Below are 24,100 nucleotides of genomic sequence, written 5' to 3'. Positions count from 1 at the left end.
TCCACGAGAGAGCTCTCTTTGTCCTATATATTATACATACTACTCTTTGCTTAAATCTATCAGTCAAGGGCTCCACAGATCTTGCAGTAAATCCAGGCGATTTTTGATCCATTGCAGCCTATAGTGCGACATGAAATAGTAGAAATTGAATAAAATGGAACTCAAAAATGTCCATACTAAATTGTTGCCATGTGTAAGCATTTTACGTCAAAAATGTGACAGTTACGTAGAAAGTGGTGCTCTCATTTATTTTCTACTATTTCATGACGCACTATACGATACCTAAGTAGGTGCAACAAAGTCAATCGCTCTATAATAATTTTTGGTTAACTGCGAGTTCTCAGTTCGGGGCGAACTATTAGTTAATTATTGTCTTAAATATCTTCATAATTAGGTACAATACTAACGTACATTTAGTCGTATAGAAAGGTATGTAGGTAGGTATATCTTTTTCGCATCAGTTACCTATAGACAAACTCGGACAATGTCATTCTATTATGTAGGTATGTGATTTGATATAGCTATGATAATATGTACCTTACCTACTTGTACTCCCCTTGCATTTCGCTTGCGCTTATTTATCGCGCTATGAAACATATATGAAAATTTGGATGTTCGTCTATCTCGCTTTTGCAATAGTAGGCCAATACTAGGTTGTTTTTGTTTCCAGGGCCCTGTCTCTCCTCACCGGGTTCGTGGTGCGAAGTCGGCCCGGCACCGGCGGCAGCTGGCTGGGCTACGTGTCGCGCTCCGACCCACGCGGAGCGCTGCCCGCCTGGCTTGTCAACAGGCAAGTAAAGTTTGGCCAAACATGGCTATTGGAGGGTCAGTAAATTATTACCAAGGAGGCCAATTTGAACGTACATTTTGATATCTTAATGATATCATGTCATTTAGTCATTTTGGTGTTAAAATGTTGGTTCGAATTGGCCTAAAGGCCTTGTCTCTTCACATCAGATCTGTGGTTATATAATAGGCATGTTGACAATTTTTTAGAACTGTATTCATTTTATAGATAGACACGTAATTATTACAAAAAAAAAATATTTATAATTTTTATTCATTAATTTTAAACACAAACAAAATAGAGCTTAATTAGTTTAGTGTTTAAAGTTTGAGCCTAAACGCTCCAAGCTGTCACGTGACGTCACGAACAGATAAATATACAAACTGCTGCCAAAATTTCAGTCCTAGCGTAGATCAAAAGCTGTAGTATTTAATTTATCTCTCTTTCTAAAAGATAAGTATTACGTAAATATATAAGCTAAAATAATGAATAACAAGTTTTACATGTCTTATGCAGTGCCTATGTGTAAAAGAACAACAATCAAGACCCTAGAGTATAAAACAAATATTTGTTACATGATACTTACGTTGCAGTTACGAATTTTTACTTGAATGGTATTGTTAATTGCGCACTATATGTATACACATTACGTTCAGCGATGATAAAAACATGATAAAAACATTTCAAAAATGAATGACAATAATTGATTTCAGACAAAAACACTTACAGTTACAATTTAAGATGAATTATTATGATACAACTAAAATTTTGAGTGGAAATATAGCGGGCGACGACATAACTTTTTAATTTTTTTTTTTGTTTCCGACAGCCAACGTGGCAATGATAGTTCCATTCAGCCAAATTATTAAAAAGATTTTGGTGAAATATCGTATTATATAACATTTTATTTATTTACTAACAAATAAATATATACTTTATATCATGTAATAATATTTTTTGTACGTAATAAATGTCTATTGTCGAAATAATAAATACATTACAGTTTTTGAACATCCAAACTCTTTGGTGGTGTCGTATGGATTACGGTCAAGTTTGACGACTTGTCTGTGGTGTTTCTCATGTCATGACGTCACGCGCTCCGATTGGCGTTTACAGTCACGTGATACTGGGCATTATTTTAAATACTTTTGATTATTTTTAATTAATTTATTACGCATATTTACACTTGCAAAATATGATTTTCAGCATAAAATAAATAGATAATAATAATTTGTCAATAAATAAAAGTGAGATATCTACAGCCATCCTTCAGCTAACGAATCAAAGACGCGAGAAAAAAGGTATCCGCGGTAGGCACATGGAAAAATATTTTCTCTGATTTACTCATTTAGAATGTTTATGATATCGTAAAACCTCATTTTAAATTAAATGTGCGTTACTTAGTCAAACATAGTTTTCCTGAATACTTTGGTTAAAACTTGATTTAGTTGAAAACGCGCTTTAACTTTAAGCGTCTAAACTTTCGTATTAAGATATTACATAATGGCTGCTATTTAACCGATCACCAGATTTAGTAAAATTTAATACCAAAAAAATATATTTTACCACCCTAAAATAATGAATGATCACCAAAATTATAACACCATTTAAATGTGAAATGATTACCAATTTTATTACATTTTACTATCCTTTTAAAGGAAATGACACCAAACTAATCATTATTAACCCAGAAATTGTAAATGATTACCAAATTTCAAACCCCATTTTAATGTGAAATGATAACCAAATTTTTACATCTTGCTATCCTATTAAAGAAAATGACACAAAAATAATCATTGTAAACCCAAAAATAGTAAATGACCACCAAAATTAGAACTCCATTTTAATGTAAAATTATAACCAAATTTTTAAATCTTGCTATCCTATTAAAGCAAATTACTCCAAAATAATCATTGTAAACCCAAAAATAGTTTATGACCACAAAATTGTAACCACATCTTTATTAAAAATGTGCAAATATTTGCTATAATACTATTAAATTAATTAATCCACTTCGTCACCTTATTCTAGTAGCATTTTATTTCTGTAACAGTCGCAGTTCTAACCTAACCTAACCCACTTTTCTAGTAGCATTCCGTTTCTGTAAGGGTCGCAGTTCAAACCTAATCTAACCCACTTTTCTAGTAGCATTTCTTTTCTGCAAGGGTCGCAGTTCAAACCTAACCTAACCCACTTTTCTAGTAGCATTTCGTTTCTGTAAGGGTCGCAATTCAAACCTAACCTAACCCACTTTTCTGATAGCAGTTTGGTTCTGTAAGGGTCGCAGTTCAAACCTAACCTAACCCACTTTTCTAAACCTAACCTAACGCACTTTTCTAGTAGCATTTCGTTTCTGTATGGGTCGCAGTTGAAACCTAACCTAACCCACTTTTCTAGTAGCATTTCGGTTCTGTGAGGATCGCAGTTCTAACCTAACCTAACCCACTTTTATAGTAGCATTTCGTTTCTGTAAAGGTCGCAGTTCAAACCTAACCTAACCTACTTTCATAGTACCATTTCGTTTCTGTAAGGGTCGCAGTGCTAACCTAACCTAACCCACTTAACTGATAGCAGTTTAACTTACTTTTCTAGTAGCATAACGAAATGCGGTGCGGGGTACGGGGGGTTGAGCGGGAGGGGCTAGTAATTTTGGCATCAGTTTACTTTATTTGGTAATATGTATACATTTTTTGGTAATCATAGTGGTTTATTTAGGTGAAAATATCGCATTAATTTGGTCTTCAAGATTTGGTGATCATTAATGATTTTTGGTGGTCATTCAATATATTTGGTATTTGAATACAATTTGAAGGGCAGTCGTAATTAAAACGGTGGTACTTTTGTATTTTTTGGCCTTATTTTTTTGGTGTTCAGTAATTTTTTTTGGTAAGCATGTTTTATTTATTTTTAGGGTACCAAAGTATTTTTTGGTGGTCATTATATTTGTAGCCTTACATAATTATTATCTAGCAATAAGTATGTAAATACACCGCGGTACAAAAAAAATCTAATTGGTAGGTACATGGGTAAGTACCTAGTTATGTACATAAGGCTAACGGAGATGAAGACAGCTAAACCGTTTTCCCGATTTATTCAGAATGGAACTGAGATAATATAAACCGTGCGACAAAGAGATATTGTGTTTGCGCAAGCAAAACCAGAACCTCGAACGTAAATGTTTCGCGCCTGAAGTTTGTTCTACACCCACAGCCACCACTTGTTTGAACAAAAACTCATTGCTCAAAGTTTATAGCTAGGTGCCGAGCCATGTCCGCATGTCGTATTGTCACAGAATAACTAATAGTACTACCGTACAGAAAATTCACTCCTTCACAAAAGTCACATTTAGGTATAAAATTATACCTATACCTACTCGCCGCCTGCACGCAAAATTGAAACTTATATACGTAACCGCGCACGAACCGTGAATCTTCTTTTCGCGCCGCAGTTTTATGACCGAGCTGTGAGTGTCGGCACGGGGTTATCACTTGACAAGTTTTTGTACCTATACCTACCGATTTATTATTTTTAAGATAAATATGAGTAGTGTGTTTATGCCGCTCCGGGGCCAGAACTTTTCCGCCAGAGGGCGCCACTGTGTATGCGCAAGGCAGGGACAATTTAGTTCACCCTACTCCCCGCCAGAGGGCGACAGTATGTATGCGCAACGTTAGTTCCAAAAATATCCGCCAGCCCGGCCAGAGGGCGACAGTATGTATGCGTAACGTTAGTTCCAAAAATATCCGCCAGCCCCGCCGGAGGGCGACAGTATGTATGCGCAACGTTAGTTCTAAAAATCCCCCGCCAGAGGGCGACAGTATGTATGCGCAATGTTAGTTCCAAAAATCCCCACCAGTGGGCGACAGTATGTATGCGCAACGTTAGTTCTAAAAATCCCCGCTAGAGGGCGACAGTATGTATGCGCAACGTTAGTTCCAAAAATCCCCGCTAGTTGGCGACACTTTGTATGTGAGTTGTTGATTCCCTGAAATGTATAGATGTCTCTGGTGCAGTCGCCTCGTCAGTGGACACCGCTAGTTAGTTCCTAAAACATCCGCTCCCCGCCAGAGGGCGACAGTATGTATGCGCAACGTTAGTTCCAAAAATCCCCGCTAGTGGCGCCTTCGTCAGTGGACACCGCTAGTTAGTTCTAAAACCATCCGCTATGAAATGAATAGATGTCTCCACTTTGTATGTGAGTTGTTGATTTGCTTAAATGAATAGATGTAGCTAGTGGCGCCTTCGTCGGTGGACACCGCTAGTTAGTTCCAAAACCATCCGCTATGAAATGAATAGATGTCTCCACTTTGTATGTGAGTTGTTGATTCGCTTAAAGGTATACATGTCGCTAGTGGCGCCTCGTCAGTGTACGTCGCTATTAAGTTCCAAAATCATCCGCTCCTCGCTAGATGACGACACTTTGTATGTGAGTTGTTGATTCCCTGAAATGAATAGATGTCGCTAGTGGCGTCTCGTCAGTGGACACCGCTAGTTAGTTCCAAAACCATCCGCTATGAAATGAATAGATGTCGCCATTGTTAGTAGCTCGGTACTACTTACAGGGCTAGCGGGTCTTATTTGAAATGTTATTTGTATTACGGGCAGTTGTGTAAAAGTCTGTGACAACCCTACTGCGTTCTTGTGCGGTGTCTGCATTTACGCAAACATCAAAGGCGTCGGTTCACTGTTACTTTTTACACTGTGGTTCTGTGAAGATATTGCCCAAACTCATAAAGGAGCGAGAACTTACATAATACTCTCCAAGACACCAACCAACTATCTCGGTCTCCTTAAATACCAGATGGCACATTTATGAACACGGAAGAGGAACTTGCTCAGAGACACCCACTTCCCCGGTTCGTACTCAACCAGTAATACACACAGCTTTGCGTCCATAGGAATCCTCGAATCCGCAGGGCACGCAATATCGATTGGAATATAGCAACAAACATCTGTAGACCAAACAAAATCAAATGGGTATTGGAAAAATGTAAACCAATTTAAAACGGCGGCGCTTTTACAGCAATCTGCATCTGGCCATAATATTCAGAGCAAGTTTTGCGTGGGGAATCGTACCAGATAAATGGACTCGGGTCAAAGTAAACTTCATACCAAAAGCAGGGAAAAAGGACTACTACTAACAGCCTAAATCCATCAGTCCATTATTAGTCTAACATCGTTTCTACTCAAAACCTCTTATTTTCCTTTTGCCTTTATCAAAGGCCCCTAGTAGCGACATCTATTCATTTCATAGCGGATGGTTTTGGAACTAACTAGCGGTGTCCACTGACGAGACGCCACTAGCGACATCTATTCATTTCAGGGAATCAACAACTCACATACAAAGTGTCGTCATCTAGCGAGGAGCGGATGATTTTGGAACTTAATAGCGACGTACACTGACGAGGCGCCACTAGCGACATCTATACCTTTAAGCGAATCAACAACTCACATACAAAGTGGAGACATCTATTCATTTCATAGCGGATGGTTTTGGAACTAACTAGCGGTGTCCACCGACGAAGGCGCCACTAGCTACATCTATTCATTTAAGCAAATCAACAACTCACATACAAAGTGGAGACATCTATTCATTTCATAGCGGATGGTTTTGGAACTAACTAGCGGTGTCCACTAGCGGGGATTTTTGGAACTAACGTTGCGCATACATACTGTCGCCCTCTGGCGGGGAGCGGATGTTTTAGGAACTAACTAGCGGTGTCCACTGACGAGGCGACTGCACCAGAGACATCTATACATTTCAGGGAATCAACAACTTACAAAGTGTCGCCAACTAGCGGGGATTTTTGGAACTAACGTTGCGCATACATACTGTTGCCCTCTAGCGGGGATTTTTAGAACTAACGTTGCGCATACATACTGTCGCTCACTGGCGGGGATTTTTGGAACTAACACTGCGCATACATACTGTCGCCCTCTGGCGGGGGATTTTTAGAACTAACGTTGCGCATACATACTGTCGCCCTCTGGCGGGGCTGGCGGATGGTTTTGGAACTAACTAGCGGTGTCCACCGACGAAGGCGCCACTAGCGATATCTATTCATTTAAGCGATTCAACAACTCACATACAAAGTGGAGACATCTAAACATTTCATAGCGGATGGTTTTGGAACTAACGTTGCGCATACATACTGTCGCCCTCAGGCGGGGCTGGCGGGTATTTTTGGAACTAACGTTACGCATACATACTGTCGCCCTCTGGCCGGGCTGGCGGATATTTTTGGAACTAACGTTGCGCATACATACTGTCGCCCTCTGGCGGGGGATTTTTGGAACTAACGTTGCGCATACATACTGTCGCCCTCCGGCGGGGCTGGCGGATATTTTTGGAACTAACGTTACGCATACACAGTGGCGCCTCTAGCGGGGAGTAGAGTGAACTAACCAGTGGCGCCGTCTAGCGGAGACCTTTGGAACTAACGTTGCGCATACACAGTGGCGCCATCTAGCGGGGAGTAGGGTGAACTAACGTTGCGCATACACAGTGGCGCCCTCTGGCGGAAAAGTTCTGGCCCCGGAGCGGCATAAACACACTACTAATATGGTTTAAGACATTTATTCTCATAAGAATAAATATGGAGGAATTACAAACGTTGATTCTGTAAACATATTTTTTTTATCCAGAGATAGTATGTCTGATTCTCACGGCAGTAGGTATGCCACAGCCGTATTCATTTGAAAATATGTCGGTCAGTTCCTAATATTGTTTCTGGGCAACCAGTAATCATATTAAATTGGTCTAAAGCGCTTTAGTTTTATGCAAACAAAACGGATCAATAAGTCATCGAATTTGATTAAGTACTTAAAGACCGTATTGTTAAGTATAGGGACAGATTAAACCTGGTCTAACTGTTGGCATGTGTATTATTTTGTATTACTATGTTCTAAGAGTTTGATCTGAGGGTATTTTTAAGCTATATCTGATTTAAGAAGGTTTGACATTTTTTTTTATTTTAGGGACTTTATGATGCTTTTAATAGGTACCGTATAGCAAATACAGTCCGGACAAGCCTATTGAGCTGAATTTGAGACTATTTCACCGACTCTTTGGTACGATTTAAAGTAACAACAGGTTAATAGGCTGCCAAAACTGTTCTATTGACTGTTCAATTGAGCAGCTGCGGAATGAATGTGGTGAATTTTTATTTTTACATAAAAACGATTTTTCACCCCACGTTTTGGAATCCCTTCAATTTCTGATGCAAGCGTAATGACGGAGACAGCTAGAAGAATAAGCTTAAAACCAAAGCCTAACGGACATTCATGGCGTTGATCCATCGCTAGAGCGGGTCGATAGAAACACTCCATGATAGTTATATTAGATGTCAAAGTCATAGTTGTCGTAAGTAGCATGCCATATTCTCTAAAAGGCCACCATGCACAGATCCTAAACTTTTTTTTTACTAAAAGAAATGCTTAGTCTATGTCCAGATGTTTCGCTATACGAATCATGTGTAATTGCTGTTTACATAGTACGATTTTTTTTGTGTGATATTGTCTTGTTCGCAAACCGCAAATTTTCTGGTAGTATTTGTCAGCAGTCGTAATTGTTACTCGAGAGGATTGGGTAAATTTTGTCCAAACCATATGCTTTACGTCGAGGTCCCAGGACGAAATGTGTTCCTTTTTAAAGCACTAATTAAACACATGTGTAATTTTGAAATAAAAATATAATACAAAAAAAAAACGGTTAAGTAAAGTTGTCCCTAGAATTAACGATACAGTCTTTAGTATTTATGTTATGTTTTAAAGTTTAAATTCACCTTTCAATATCGTGCGGAATATTAAAAAATGTTATTTCTGATTCCTTGCTCTTCCGTTTATTCAGACATCCGTAAACAGAACAATATCTTTTATACGGATTAGATCGAGATTTAAATTTCGACCCCATTGTGTATTTTCAATTTTGCGCGAGCGCCACGTGACAAGACTATCGTGCGAGCCGAGCGGCAGCCCACTGCCATACGCCGGCCCGGGGGCGCGCCGGCCAAATGTACCTAAACTGCGCAGTGACAGCCCCCTGGCGGTCTAGCATGAGTTGCGTTCTCGCGCGCGAGTTCATACTTGAAGTCGGGCTAGATGTATAGAGTCGCGCACGAGAACGCAACTCATGCTAGCCAGTCTGGTATTGTTAAATTATAGTTGTTACAGTAATAAATCTAAATCGTAAAAAATCCCGTTATGAATTAAAATTTTAGAGTGAGTTACGGTCGTAAGTGAGGAGCCTTAACATGTGTCTTATAGTATAAAGCAACCATTACATTTGTTACTAGGTACATTTAAATCTACACGTATAATAAGTATAAGATAGGTAGGTAAGGTACCTAATCTATAACATATAACGATATAACCAATACAGGGTGGCTAAAAATAACAGCATTCCCGTTGCCAGGGACTTTTAGTATGGGACCAACCCCGAAACGCGATAAAAAATTTGGCTGTTTCATAAATTTTGGCTGGTCCATGTTCTATGGGAGGGTAATTTTTTTTATACTAACTATACTTCCTCGCAGATGTGATGACATAAGTAATATATTTTTGTAAATATTGGTGATGTTAAAATTGCACTTACTAGTAAATTCATACGTAGGTACCCTGCCCTTCGGTTACACTATTGAGATGGGGTGCCACTTAATACGCCTAACATTTATTGTCATAATATGAATTCGCATAACAGATTTGGCATAACATAATTGTGCATAACATTGAACAGGCATAATATTAAAAAAGCATAACACTTATTGCGCATAATAATGAATCCGTATAATTTAAATATGCATAACATTATTAACTATAACTTTATTTGGCACTCAATGAATTAGCATAATTTAATAAACCAAGAGAATTAGATGGATCAGGGCAGAACCAACTCGGTTAGGTCAGGTTCACAAGGCTAAAGCAGGATCGAGCGAAACGAAGGGAAGCTTTTTGTAACAAATAATAATCTTTTTGCTGTAAAACATTATTAAGGCGTAGTAAGTTCGTGTTCTTATTTTTTTTTAATAATTTTAGGTTTTAGAAATCATTTTCATATTTTGATTTTTTTGTGCAAATTTTGTTTATGTGCATTTTAGACCTATTTTATTGTTTTTTTTTATCGAGCAAATGTCAAAAACTCAGGATTCAAATGGCTGAAGTCCCTAGAGAAAGGCCAAATGGTAATTAATTTTTTGGCAACCGTATTGTGATATTTGTGATCTAAAAAAGCGCTACTTTTACTTAAAACTTCGTTCTCTGAACCTACTGAACTTTAATTCGAGCCGCTCTGTCTACATTTTTATTAATTTGCCTTTTATATTTATACAATTTAATAATTACCTATGCAAAGTAACTTTATGCTTATTATATTTATCCCAAGTCATCGTTATGACAATTTACGTTATGCGCATTAACATTATGCGTACGCAGTTATGCGGAATAATGTTATGCGATTTAGAAGTTATGCGTAATATACGTTATGCCAATTTGAATTAGGAGTATTAAGTTATGCGAATTAATATAGACCCATTGAGATGTGCATACAGTGCACGTTGTTTGTATCACCTATGGGACCGCCTATTTTATCGTAAATTGTGGTCGTACAGGGTGACGGCTCAGCTCGCGCCTCGGTTGGTACAGCAGTTGCACGCGGCGGCACGGCGCTACCCCGGCTGGAAGGCACTCACCGACTACCCTCACCACAAGCCCTGGCGCCACCCGGAGCAGGTCCCTGCCTACAGGATTAAGCTGGAAGACGTGAGTGTCCACAATAGACTACATACCTACAGAGTACATACTACAGAGTTGGCGCATCGGTTGGTTTAGTCAACGCAAGCGGTAGGTACCATAGCTGGAAGGCGATCATCGACTAGGTACCCGCCTACAGGCTAGCTTTAGTTGCAACTAAGGGGTCATCCATTAATTACGTCACACGAATTTCTAGGTTTTTTGACCCCTCCCCCCCCTTGTCACATTTGGTCACATTTGGCAAACCCCTCCCCCCTAGTGTGACGTCACATTTTTTCTACGAAATCGCCAAATCGAATTAAGTAAGTACCTAAGTATTATTAATATTTTATCAAAATATTTTTGACGATATAAATATTAAGTAATTTTATAACCCAAAACTGCTTAGGAAAGAAAATTAAAAGAATAAAAACGATTATCGTTTTAAAAACTTGTTATTTAAATGTACAGCGAATAAAATAATTTAAAAAAAACTTCGGTTACTGATGAAGTTAAAGTGACGTCACAAAGTTTGTGTCTCCCCCCTCCCCCATGTCACAATATGTCACATTTTCTTGACCCCCTCCCTCCCCCTAAACGTGTGACGTAATTAATGGATGACCCCTAACTTCTTTTTCACGCCACTGTTCGGAAATGTGGCAATAGATGGTCTAAAACCAAGCTGGAAAGTAGGCAATAGCTGTAGCACCTGAACCACCACTACAACAATGTTTCATTGTTATCATCATCTGTCATTGGTGACGGTTCGCTACAGCAATGAGTATCATTTAAAACATAAAAATCAATAAAAGGTCTTTATTGGCGCAACTTTTTCCTTCAAAAATAAAATTAGGTTATTTATAGGACCATGCAATTTCTTGTTTAAAAAAAAGAAATGTCAAAACCATTCAGTTATTTTTTTTTTAACAATTATCCATTCAGTTCACGCTTAACGCGTTTCTTACTTTTGTAGCTGTTTGTGTTTTTTTTAGCAATAACGCTTTTATAAGAAGTTTAAGAGTCGGTTTGAAGCAAATAACAGAAAAACGCCTTTTAAAAGTGATAAAAAAGGCGGGATCTAAAAATACTTACTGAATTAGATAGTGTAAATCTATGATCTTTTATATGTAGATATGCCATACACTAACATATCAAGCGAAAAAAATGATGCCAATCAATGCTGCCAACGTCACGGCAGCATCAGTTACAATTTGTTTACAACTTCATACGCAAATGCGTAAAAGAGACGGCACAATTAAAAGAATACCTAAGTAAAAAAGAGACGGCTAGTGTTTGTCACTTGCGCGTGAATTTGGTAAATCAGTGATACCACCATAACACGACGGCAAATAGTGGAGATGGCGCGAACCGTAAAACTTATTAAGAAAAAAAATATCAAAGAATAAGATGTTTGACAGAGGGTGCAAATCATTTTAGTGCAGTTCTATGCAGTAATGTACTCGCTACCGAAGTAAAAAGTTTTTACATTTAGTTATGCAAATAAAAGATATTATATTTTACTTATCATTGTTACTTTTGTAACAAAAAAAATTTGGCTGGTTCAGTACGCAGAGTATGTATGTATGGTGGTTAAAATTTCACCCCGTATTTTTATATTTTATATGTACTGGATTCTACCTATTTCGTGAATACTATTAATAACATTCACCTTCCCTTTGATCAAGTGATATATACTGGTACTAGCACAGTTCATACGCAAATGTAAATAAAGCGGTAAAAATATATAACTATGTAAATAAACTATATTCCTTTCCACGAAACCGAGTTAAAAAAAAGCAAATTCAATAACAACAAAACCTTTTATTTTACTAACAATTTTATGTTATAATACTTAATTGTTATTGTGTGAGAAAATGAAATGCCTAAAAAAAATACTAATTTTGTAGTAATCTTTGTATAAACAGCAATATACCTATTTACTTAATTGACGCGACCCGGACAATAGTAATCTTTAATTTTTCAATTGTTGTAATTAATTACAAGAAAAAATACGTGCAAGTTAAAAACTTTAATATTAAAGTTGAAATTTATTTCTCTTATTTGTACGACAAGCACCAAACAATGAATGCAACTTACCATGACGCCTCTGCTATGATAATCTATGTACGCAGTTGGCGCGTCCTTGTCATTCTCGCTGATAAGAAGATAAACTTATCTCTTTCTGTCAGCCGGCGAAAATGGCGGCCAGCTTTATTTCTTTCAAGATTAAACCGAAGAAAAACGAATTATTTCAGCTTTTACTTACGAATGATATGTGACGCCGTAAATTTTTTTGCGCTTCCGTGGATAATTTGAGCATTTCAACATAACGCAGGTCGGCATTTTGTTGCTTAATACACGTTATTTGTGGAAAAGTATTAACCGGTGTACACTTCGCGCTTGCGTCAGGCAGACTGAGACAAACTCGTACACATGACACGAGGTGAGTGCTTCAATTTTGGAACGTGTATAACACATCTTCATATAAAAGATCATAGGTGTAAATTGTGTTTGACTAAAAAATACAAGAAACACGTATCTACGCTCGCTATAAAAATGAGTTCTTCTAGTGAAGAAAATGATATTCTTTCGATGACGCCTACCGAAATTCAAGAGATAGCACTGGCAGTGTGGCTAGTAATTTGCTACCAGAGAAATCGCGGGCTAGTACTTATAGTTCTGCAAATGTTTTCTTATTTCCTCGCAGTAGGCGTGAAAAGCACTATGTTATGCCTCGGCCGGAAACGCTAAAGATGGACTCGTATTATTTGATGGCCTCCACTAACGTGTCGGCCCTCAAACGCACTCGTCCATCTTTTAGCGGTTTTCCGTCCTCTCCTACAATGTACTATAGTTTTTGATAAAAACATTCTAAATGTTACCATTGTGACCTAATGAGATTTATTTGTATTATTTTCTCACTTTCCATAACTGTAATTGCGAAGATCCATACATAAAGTAAGTATTATTGTTTATATTTCAGTGTGTCGATCCTGACGCACCGGTGCCACCTGCTCAGGAGCCTAAACCAGAGACTTCAAAAGCCAAACTAGAGGTGCCACAGAAACAGATAGAAAGTCAGAGTATCGAAGACTTGGGAGACATATCATCAGAATTCAGCGTCGAGGTGGAAGAAGAGCCGGCAGACTTGAACCAAGACCCGACTAAAAAGAAAGGGAAGTTTTACAAACTCGTGAAGTCTATGAAAAATAGAAGAAAGAGTGTCCAAGTCGCTAAAAGTGCTGATAATATTCTGGAAGGTAAACCCGAAGAAAAGGAAAAGAAAAAAGGGTTCAAGTTCCATCGTAGGTTTAGTATTAGCAGAGGACGGGAGGATTGAGCTTATTCGAGTTGTGTTGTGAATTCTGGTTACAGAACGGCAGTGTAGGTACGACTAGATTTTAAACAGAACAACGTTTTAAATTTCAGTCAAAAGGCTAGATGTAGCCGTTAATAAAAATACGGTTAAATACGATTATACGTATGTATAATTATAAAGGTAAGTACAAGTGTCGCCAACGTTACTGGAAATGAATATGGTACTATAAATAATTACCTATCGCTATACCGATATTAATAAATACTTAAATAACATAATCAACGTTTTACTCACGGGTTTCATGACCTTCAATTCTTTTGTACTTATAGTAATTGTAATCAGGAGATCTGGTTAAATATATGATTAGGTACCTACTCACCTATTTCTAGCATACAATGTACACGTCATAAAAGAAACAATTCAGTTTGACCTTATCAGATATCTTCAATGCTCAAATAGTTTTGCACTTAAGTATTTCATAGGTACATTTACTAAAAATGACGATAAATACTGGTATCGTCTAGTTAGTGTTCCATATAGTGATCCAAAAGACTCGAGCCCTGTGAGCCTTTTTTAGGGCTCGCCTCATCTCTTGACGCCTAAAAGGCTAAAAGCCTATTTTACTAATGAAATAAAAAAGGCTTTTAGCCTTTTAGGCGTCAAGAGATGAGGCGAGCCCTAAAAAAAGGCTCACAGGGTTCGAGCCTTTTGGATCACTAGTTCCATACAAAACGTTGTTCACGGAACACTTATTTTTAACTAAAGTTGTTCTCCTTACAAAAAAATATTACCGTATTAGACTTAGGTTTTTAATTTAGGCCTGATTTTATAAACTTAAAGTATTGATATGATGCCTTTTACATGTTTCTAAAATCACCGAGACGAAACGTGTATATAGAGCACATTTCAAGATTTAAGAGTCATAAATAATAAATAATATCGAGGTTAATACGCTCTCATTTTAAAACGACATTCTGAAATAACATGAAATTTGACATGAACATTCAGTACCCGTACCATGAGTCCCTGGCAGTGTCAAAACTGACATATACGCTAACGTCTACGTTATTCTATACATCTCCTCCGCACTACGAGTAATATGCGAGTATGAGCGAGATGCATAGAAAATAAGTTACGTTCTCGATAGCGTTTATGTCAGTGCCAAGCTGGTGATGGCCACACAGGTAGCATACTTGTATAGGTATCTATGACCGGTACCAGTTTTCGATGCTACAAATTGTAATACAAAGTAATTTAGAGCTAGTAGAAGTTTTACATACATAACTTCTACTAGCTCTATTTCTCTATGTTCAAGCCAAGTTTCAAGAAATTTGAGCTTGTCCTTGAAATAAGAGCGTAAAACTTCGAGCGGCTTTTTAGCGGCGGGTTGATGGAACTGTTCTCCTCAAGGCTCAAGCCAGGTTAGTGTTTAATAAATATTCAGCTAAATGGGAACTATGATCCAGTGCATTTTTAAAATATTTGTATTAAAATCAGGTTGTTACTATCGTGACAACGTTTTCTGGTTTGTTGCTAATTTATTTTATGAATTTATTTTATTGTAGATAAATTATTCATGATAAACAGAATACATGACATACTCCATGAAATGTAAACTGTAAAAAGTTAACAATGTTGCTTATTATAAAATCATATTATATTAACAAAATAAAATTAAAATCCGTCGTTTCTTTTGATTGTATTGTTCTTGGTTTAATTTCACGTGTGTACGCTATCATCAATGTTAATATGTCGGAAATGTACCTACGTTTTGGATATGTACACAATGCAAAAATTTAAGATTCAGAGCTTATTCAGTAATTTTGATAAGATGCCAGTTTTTATGTCTGTCGATGTTAAAGCGACTTTGTTGATTACATGTTGAGATAGCTAGTGATGTTCTAAATAAATAGATAATTTTACTACTTTCTAAGTAAGTAAGTCCGCGTTTTATAATAAGTAGGTGTACCGAAATCAGAACTATATTTATGGGATAAATAGTTATACCTGTTGTTTCCCACATTCCATGTTTTACAATTGTCTTCGCTTAAACTAATCATAACAAAAACAATAACTTTTTTAAACTAATAATTAACTAAAACAATAACTTTTTTAAACCTAAAATTGAGGGCAAGAGCCATATCGCCATGATTAAATATCATTTTTGTAGGACGTTAAATATTAGTCAAATAAAAATATCAATACCCTAAAGAGAATATTTACAGAAAATAGGACACTTAGGTTAGGCAAATGTAAATTATTAAACAATGATTTACAAACAGGATTGATGTTTACATTTTTACGTTTTATTCCATTAATTCTACGCAGGTAAAAAAATAACTTGGACGGTCTTCCTTATATGTAGAACGTTAGGTTTCTTAGATTTCAACGTAGGTACTATTAACATTAAAAAGATTAAGAATGTTGTTAAGGCATACATACTGTGTATATGTACAAGGGACCCATTTGTAAAGAAAATCTACTGATATTGGTTTTATTGATTTAGGATTAATGTATTGTTCCCGGGATGGAGAAGCGTTCTAAAAAGCCGCCTTGTAGGTACTATCATTGTAAACAAAATGATAGTTATTACAAGGAGATATTGAGGGAGCCCAAGGAAATATGACCTCCCGAGTCATGACATGATTTTGCATTGAATAATTTTACGGTTTAGACTCACTTGTTGCGCGAGTGACTAAAAACAACTGAGTCTAAACCGTAAAATTATTCAATGTTAATAGTATGTCTCACAACAGTTTAAATTCGATGATTTTACGTTTTAGTAGTAGAAGTCTCCAATCTACATTATTACTAATTTATCATTGTAATAACATTTCTAAATTTTATACAATCACTAATTTCTATTTATGATTGGAATTCAAAAAAATAAGTTAGTTAAAATACTATTATATTATAGATGGGTCCCTTTATGTCTTTTCTGGCATATAAACAACATTTATTTGGTGAAATTACCAAATTTTTTAACAAAAGAACGTGTACAATTCGAGTATATATCGTACAAAAAGGTTTATTTGCTGGATAAACTGGTAAGTACAAAAAAATAATCGTGCTCATGTAAAAAGGTTTAAGTAGGTTTGTGTGTTAACAATAGATTTTTTTCCTATGTCGTCGAGAGAATTCTGTGAAACTTACCTACATAAAACAGACGGTCCACTGGAGAGCAATGCGGCCGAAATACATAAGCTAACAACAAGTCCTGGTAGAGGTAAATACTAAGAATTTTTTCTTCACTTATTAAGTAAACTGCGTTATTTCAATTTTTTTTATTATTAAAATATCATGATTAAGAGTTCATGTTGTAATCATCAGTCACCAGTAACAGAGCGGCTCTGCATTCCAGTGGCTCACGCTGTAATGATAGCAATAACCGTTTTTATCTGTGATAGTATTGTGGTTTGTCGTTATAAATCCAAGTTCAAGGTCAATCATTATTCCAACTATGCCATTGAGACGTGACAGACTATTTGAATCGTTCACAAGATCATTATTTTATTTGGCCGGAGAAAATTTAGCGTTAATAATAACTTAGGCTATTCGCACCTTTTCACTGAATCTTACTTATATACCTATATATTGTTTTTAAAATACATACTTACTATAAACAATTTTATTGCCAATCAGTGAAGCTATTTCGTACGAAATGTGGGATTTTTATTTTTTATACCTAAACAAATATTGATAAGACGTTGAGAGGTTATTAAAAAATCGTCATTATTATCCATCTTTGTGTCACGCAGTCAGGTAAAACCACGCAAAGCCCTTCTGAATACATAAATAAAAGTTAAAATGTTGCGTGCTTTATTGACAGCCTCAAAATCAGTGGTACAGAATTAAAGTCCCATTTTCCGTTTTGTTATACGTCTGTATTTTATCAAATGTGTGCCTTTCTCTATTTACTGTCTTAACGTTTAAGTATCTAATAGATTGTTCCATGTTGTAGTATTCACTTTAATCATACATTACTATAGTAGGTAATTATCAAGATATAATATAATTCGCTTTTATTGAATTAAACCGATAAAAGTTGGTTAAACAGAAAATCTTAAAGAAATCACTTTTCTTTCTTCTTGAGTTAACATTTCGTTACACTACTAACTCATTGAGAAAATCGATCAAAATGAACCTAATCGATTTTTTCTACGTAATCAACATTGAAAATTAAAGTTTGTCTACTGCGACTAACCGACTATACCTACACCGTGGGCCTATTAAACCTGACAGATTTTAAAGGCTTATTCTTGACTGCATTTTGAAACTAAAATGTCATACAAAGTTTCCTGAAATCGATCTTGTTTTAGAGATACTTACTGTACTTTTTTGTGAGAATTTGTTTCTGCAATAACTTACTGAAAAACGCCTTTTTAGCTGTGACGCTGCCACTATGTGACTTGATGGTTTAGACTTTTAGAGTGTTTAGACATACCTATATACCTGCTGAGAGACATTAAAGTTTTAAATTTTATTTCTAAATAAAAAAAACTTATTCGTTGTAAATTTTTTTTCGTCAAGATTTAAAAAAATAACGTGTAAAAACAAAAAAAAAGTATGGCCAGAACTCTATACTTATAACATTTTCAGCTACTTTTATGACTTCAGGAATGCGTAGGTAAAATCTGTCTGGTTTAAATGGCCCACGGTGTTTGTATTTTTGTTTCTATTTTACTAATAACTAGTTTGAGCAAACTAACCAGTTTTAAGAATAAAAGCGTAACCTGAGAGAAGAGTGAAGTGTGTAATCCTGAAAAGACAAACTCTATTCTTTGTTAGTTAGTGTTAGTCTTATTGACAACTACATAGTACCTACACGTTTTGATGTAGGTACCTACTTATGCTATATCCTATTTTAAATAGTTTTATATTACTTTAAATTAGGTATATACGAGTACAGTACATACAAAATATATTTGCTTACTTCGCATACCTACAGAAAAGTACTAAATGCGTCATGCACCTAAGTTCTATTATTGTAAAGGCTCAATTTTCAGTAGTATTCTGGAGGGATTTATGTAAAATATCACGCGTTGTGTATTATATGCACTGATAAGAAATACCTACTGGAGGCGTATTTAGATTTATTTAAATATGATATTGACATGATATTAAATTTGGTGCCAGCGAGATGGACATATTTTTAAAAGCTGAATACGCGTCCAGCACTCTAGATAAATTTTGTTGGCGTCGATTTTTGTATAACCTCCTCAAAGAATTTTTGAAAACCATACATATAAATGTCTATTAGAAACTTAGTCAGCATTTGAAAAATTGATAATATAATTTCTACCTGAGCGGACCGTTTTTTAAATCCGTAAGTATCTACCCTAAGAACAATTTAAATTACTTTCTATGAAAATATTTTAATTTGTGTTATTTCAAGTAGACACACTACTATTTCGGTTTATTCGTAAATGATTACCTACATAACTTACTTGAGTGATATTTTCTATTGATTTTCCGAGATCATATAATATACATCTTATAATTTATAGAATATGTATGTGCCAACAGTTTAATTCACAAGACGAAACGGACTGCTGTTTGCATAATATACTTACTTAGCAGAATTTATTTGTAACCGACTTCAAAAAAGGGGAGGATTTTAATTCGTCAGAATTTATTTTTAGTATAGATGGGTGCCCTGTAGTTAAGGTACCAGATTATATTATGATTCCAACTTAAAAAATTATAGCGGTTATGGGCGAATGAGATATCGCCGGTGGAAACATTGCATACTGTTGATTTTTTTTGTAAACCGCCTATGTGTCGTCTTTGTGATATAGTAAGTACTCTAATATTGTAAAATTTCTTCCATGCCTTATTAATAAAGAGGTAAATCATGTTACTTATGTGCAACAATTATCAACATAATCATAAATGTTTATATCTATATGCTCTGTTTGTTGAAGAAATTAGGTGTGACAACACTTGACCTGGTTAATAAGGTTTATTTACAGGCTTTGTTGACACTAGTTGTAATGCTAAATTTGTATTGTAAATATATTATATGCTGTTATATTGAGATTTGTGAATTTCATTTAATCCCTATTCTAGGAGGTCGTATTTTTACTAAAGTATTTGAACAAATTAAATTATTTCTGAAAAATATTTTATTTTGTTTTTTATCAAGTAGAAACACTACTATATAAATTATAAACTGAAATAAATGTCATATACTAAGATAAAGTGACCAAGGCCAAGTGATAATTTAATTTGTTCAAACTGTGACCCGGTGGCCGAGTGGTTTAGGCATCTGCCGCGATAGCAGAGGACGCTGGTTCGATTCCAGCCTGGGGCACTAGAGGCCTTGGTCACTTTTTCTTAGTATATGACATTTATTTCGGTCTTATTTTTATTCTAGGAGGTCCCGAGTTCGAATCCTGGTAAGGGCATTCATTTGTTTATCATAAATTTTTGTTCCTGTGAGTTATGGATGTTTTCTATGTATACTTATAAGTATTTATACAGGGTGTCCCTAGCCATTGGACAAAGCCGAAATGTACATATGCATTAGGGTATTTAGAATCAGTATTGTAGCGGTTACGAAGAAATTAACAAATTACGATTTTTTTACTTTGGAGCAACCTGTATGTGTTAGTAGCTCCTGAGGTAATAAATAGTATAAAACCTTATTCGACCGATTTGATTATCTTTTTTATTTATGACATTAATAAGATTCTGACTGTGACAAATGACAAATGTCATCATTGCCGCACATTTTCAAACAAATTGTCAAATGCACTGCCAATGATTAATACAGTATGTTTCTTTTTGTTGTCAATTATTGGAAATAACTTTTGTTTGATAATTATATTTTTTATCTTTTGTTCTAATTAAAAAAATATTACCGTTAGAGCATTTCTGAGAAGTAACCCTACGTCGGATTTCAGGGTTTGTCCAATGGCTAAGGTCACCCTGTATATAACTATAGATATATATCCTCGTCTAGTACCCACAACGGCCACAACATAAGCCTTACTGACCTTGCCGTCGGACTAAAACTATATATTTAATATTCAATCTGCATTTAGTAAAGCTAAATTTGTGGTTTCGAGCGAAGTTTAATGTGATTTTAAAACGACATTCTGAAATAAGTCGAAACGAAACGATCATTCAAGTAACATTTGCACCGCACATTGCGGGTTTATTCATTATTTTGCAGTATTGTGTATATTTCAACTGAACTTTGACCTTGTTTAAAAAACCATCCACCATCCCATGACGTGTGTTCTTAAAATTCATAAAATTATGGTAGGTTGTTTATTTTAGATACGTAATGGTGGTCGTTGAAGCGATAAATTAGGATTGAGTTCGACTTGCCGCAGGTAAGGTATTTAAGCCTATGTGCGAGCTTGCAGCCTTTTCAGTTCTCAGGCGTGCAGGCGCTAGAATAACGTTAATGTGATGTAAAATTTTATTCCATTCAACATTGTTTTGCGGCATTAACTCATTATTATAAATTCTTAAGTAATTCATAACTGTACGGCAATGCGGACATAATTAACGCAAAATTAGTGTGGCATTCTTCTATTTGGACAAGTGTGACAATGTGTGGGTGATAAACAACTACTTCCAACGAATATTTTGGTGTGAAAACACAGAAAAAAATAGTTTAAATTCAAACGAGGTGAGTAGACTACTATTTGTAAGTCTTTTTAGCGTTTTATAGTCAAATTTTTTAGCGTTTCTAAATTGGGCCAGTTTAATTGCGTTTTTCTGAAAAGATTTGTGATAAGATAAACCAGCAATGGATAGGTTAAAATTTTACCAATAATCGCTGCGGAAGTCCATAAAATGCAACACTTATACCGTGAAGTTACGTTTTTTTTGTCTCTAGTTATGTTACAAAGGTATGGAACCCTAGCTAGATTATGGTCAGACACGCACTTTGCGTTTTTTTTTGTTTGAGAACATTGTGCAACGAGGGGGGTATGTGAAATATTGGAGACGAGGGTGTTAATTATAATAATTATTAAATAATAATTAAAGTCTCGAGTTTGCTTCTTACCCCTGGATTTACACACAATGTTTTTATCACACTTTCGAAAATAAAATTAAATATTTAAGCGAAATAATTCTTAAATACGGTGATATTTCAAACATTCGTCCGCATTTAGCCACGATTGAAACTTGTGTAAAAATATTTTTACCGGCCATCAAATTAATCAAATTAAATACTTGTAAACATTTTAAATTATAAACGTTAGTATTTAAAAGTAAAACTCATTTATACCTACTTGGTACGTATGAATTAGAGACATAATTAAAAAAAAAACTATAACTCCCAGGGAGTTAGCTAAATAGCTTTTATTTTCACATTCCATAACTCCCGCAGGAACAATATAGGCCTTTGTCCTTTTAGTGCACCTGCATGAAATAAGATCTTTTTCGAGCAATTGTGACGGAAAGCAATTTTTTTTTTTTAATATCATTTCTTCTGGCAGTGTTGCCCCTAGTACAGTCTGTGCGGAAAGCGAAGACGATGTATTGGGCCCCATACATTCCACGACTCTACTCTTTCCGAACAGACTCTATCCCGTGCTCGGTTTGTCCAACGGTAGCCAACGGTTGGTAAAACAGAATAGCTCTTTTATCAATTCCCCATCGTTAGAATAAATATGTAGTTAGTGACTGCCAAAGTGGGCAAATTTCATGAGATTCCAAAAGATGAAGTCAAAGCCAGCTGTCAACGTAGCCTCACTCACACACACAGCCATATTTTACGGGTATGTACGATTAACAATCATGAAGAACTGACGTTGTGACCATGTCGATAGAGTCATATCGATAAACTATCGGCATTTTTTACAATATTCATTTCACTTGAAAGGATTTAAAGTAGGTACCTAAAATGAAAGTAAATTAGTGTATTATTTTAAAGAAAAATACCTCAAGATCAAGATACATAATCAATCATCATCTATGTAACGGTAACATGGTACCTACTTAGTTAAAATGTGTTTCAAACTTCTTTTAAGTTTTTGTCAAAAGTGTATGTTTAATGATTTTTTAAAGAAAGTATGGTACTTAAGTCATGTTTTTTTGTGTATCAGGTAGGTATATAACGTAGACTAGGGATCCATATTTAAATCAATATCGAGCATATGCCTAAAGGAGGCATGGACCGCCACATATATAAAAGTTACATTAACACCAACTAAAATATGTTTTCCGCAATCATTGAGTTATTTTATTATATTATAAAGTATCAGAAGCATAAAGTAGTAGTAAGCAAAGTAGCATAAAGTGATAGTAGTAGTAGTTATATTATAAAGTACGAGTATTAATAGTTAGAAGCGCTGGTGGCCTAGCGGTAAGAGCGTGCGACTTGCAATCCGGAGGTCGCGGGTTCAAACCCCGGCTCGTACCAATGAGTTTTTCGGAACTTATGTACGAAATATTATTTGATATTTACCAGTCGCTTTTCGGTGAAGGAAAACATCGTGAGGCAACCGGACTAATCCCAATAAGGCCTAGTTTGCTCTCTGGGTTGGAAGGTCAGAAGCCAGTCGCTTTCGTAAAAACAGGCTCCCATAAGCCGTGGCAAAATGCGGGATAACGCGAGGAAGAAGATTATAGACTATTCATTATCCATTCGCATTTCTATGATGTTTATTTTTAGTGAAGATATCGAAGCTTCAATAAACTTCAATTAATCGCTATTCCATTCCGTTGTGTAGAGATTATCGATATATATGTATATCATGACTAGCGACCCGCTCCGGCTTCGCACGGGTACAAACAAACAAATAATACACCTAATCCTTCCTCAAGAATCACTCTATTGATAGGTGAAAAACGCATGAAAATCCGTTCAGTAGTTTTTGAGTTTATCGCGAACATACAAACACACAAACAGACAGACGCGGCGGGGACTTTGTTTTATAAGGTGTAGTGATTAAAATCGACAAGTCCACATCCCTAAAAACATGCTGAAAACCCACGCATACACATTTATACGCACATATACACAACTTGCCCACCACCAAAATAGCTGCGGCTTGAGTATTTAATTCAAACAACGTTGGGGCCTTGAGAATAACATTACTTCCTGGTTACGTTCTGAAAGCATATATTGCATTACGGCTCTACTAATCGTCTACTCCACTCCACTAACCTTATCATCAAATACCTTAATACTTACTTATATTTCTATTACCTATACCTTTTAATATCCATTAATTTGTCCAAAGTATTATTAAGGCCTTCACTTTGAACAAAAAATGTACTTATCTACCGTATAACTCGCTTAA

The 24,100-nt window shown here is 35.8% G+C and overlaps 1 protein-coding gene, 1 long non-coding RNA gene and 1 other non-coding gene across 4 annotated transcripts in view; all 3 read left to right on the top strand.

Annotated features, from left to right (window-relative positions):
* Nucleotides 1-14,131, top strand: part of LOC134799688 (START domain-containing protein 10-like) — a 47,105-nt gene extending 32,974 nt beyond the window's left edge. For both annotated transcript variants that reach the window (XM_063772151.1, XM_063772184.1), the window contains 3 exons: nt 671-790; nt 10,393-10,543; nt 13,497-14,131. In XM_063772151.1, coding sequence (XP_063628221.1) covers nt 671-790; nt 10,393-10,543; nt 13,497-13,853 — 628 coding nt within the window. In that variant the 3' untranslated portion in view covers nt 13,854-14,131. The remainder of the gene's footprint in view (nt 1-670; nt 791-10,392; nt 10,544-13,496) is intronic.
* Nucleotides 14,132-18,395: 4,264 nt separating this feature from the next.
* Nucleotides 18,396-19,871, top strand: LOC134799563 (uncharacterized). Its single transcript, XR_010145432.1, has 2 exons — nt 18,396-18,740; nt 18,781-19,871. It is a non-coding gene; the product is annotated as an uncharacterized LOC134799563 (long non-coding RNA).
* A 202-nt stretch (nt 19,872-20,073) lies between these two features.
* Trnas-cga (transfer RNA serine (anticodon CGA)) lies at nt 20,074-20,145 on the top strand. Its single transcript has one exon. It is a non-coding gene; the product is annotated as a tRNA-Ser (tRNA).
* The last annotated feature ends 3,955 nt before the right edge of the window (nt 20,146-24,100 follow it).

The sequence above is a fragment of the Cydia splendana genome, chromosome 1, assembly GCF_910591565.1.
Source record: "Cydia splendana chromosome 1, ilCydSple1.2, whole genome shotgun sequence".
NCBI lineage: Eukaryota > Metazoa > Arthropoda > Insecta > Lepidoptera > Tortricidae > Cydia > Cydia splendana.
The sequence above is the reverse complement of the archived record's forward strand: the minus strand, read 5'-3'. Positions and strand labels throughout refer to the sequence as shown.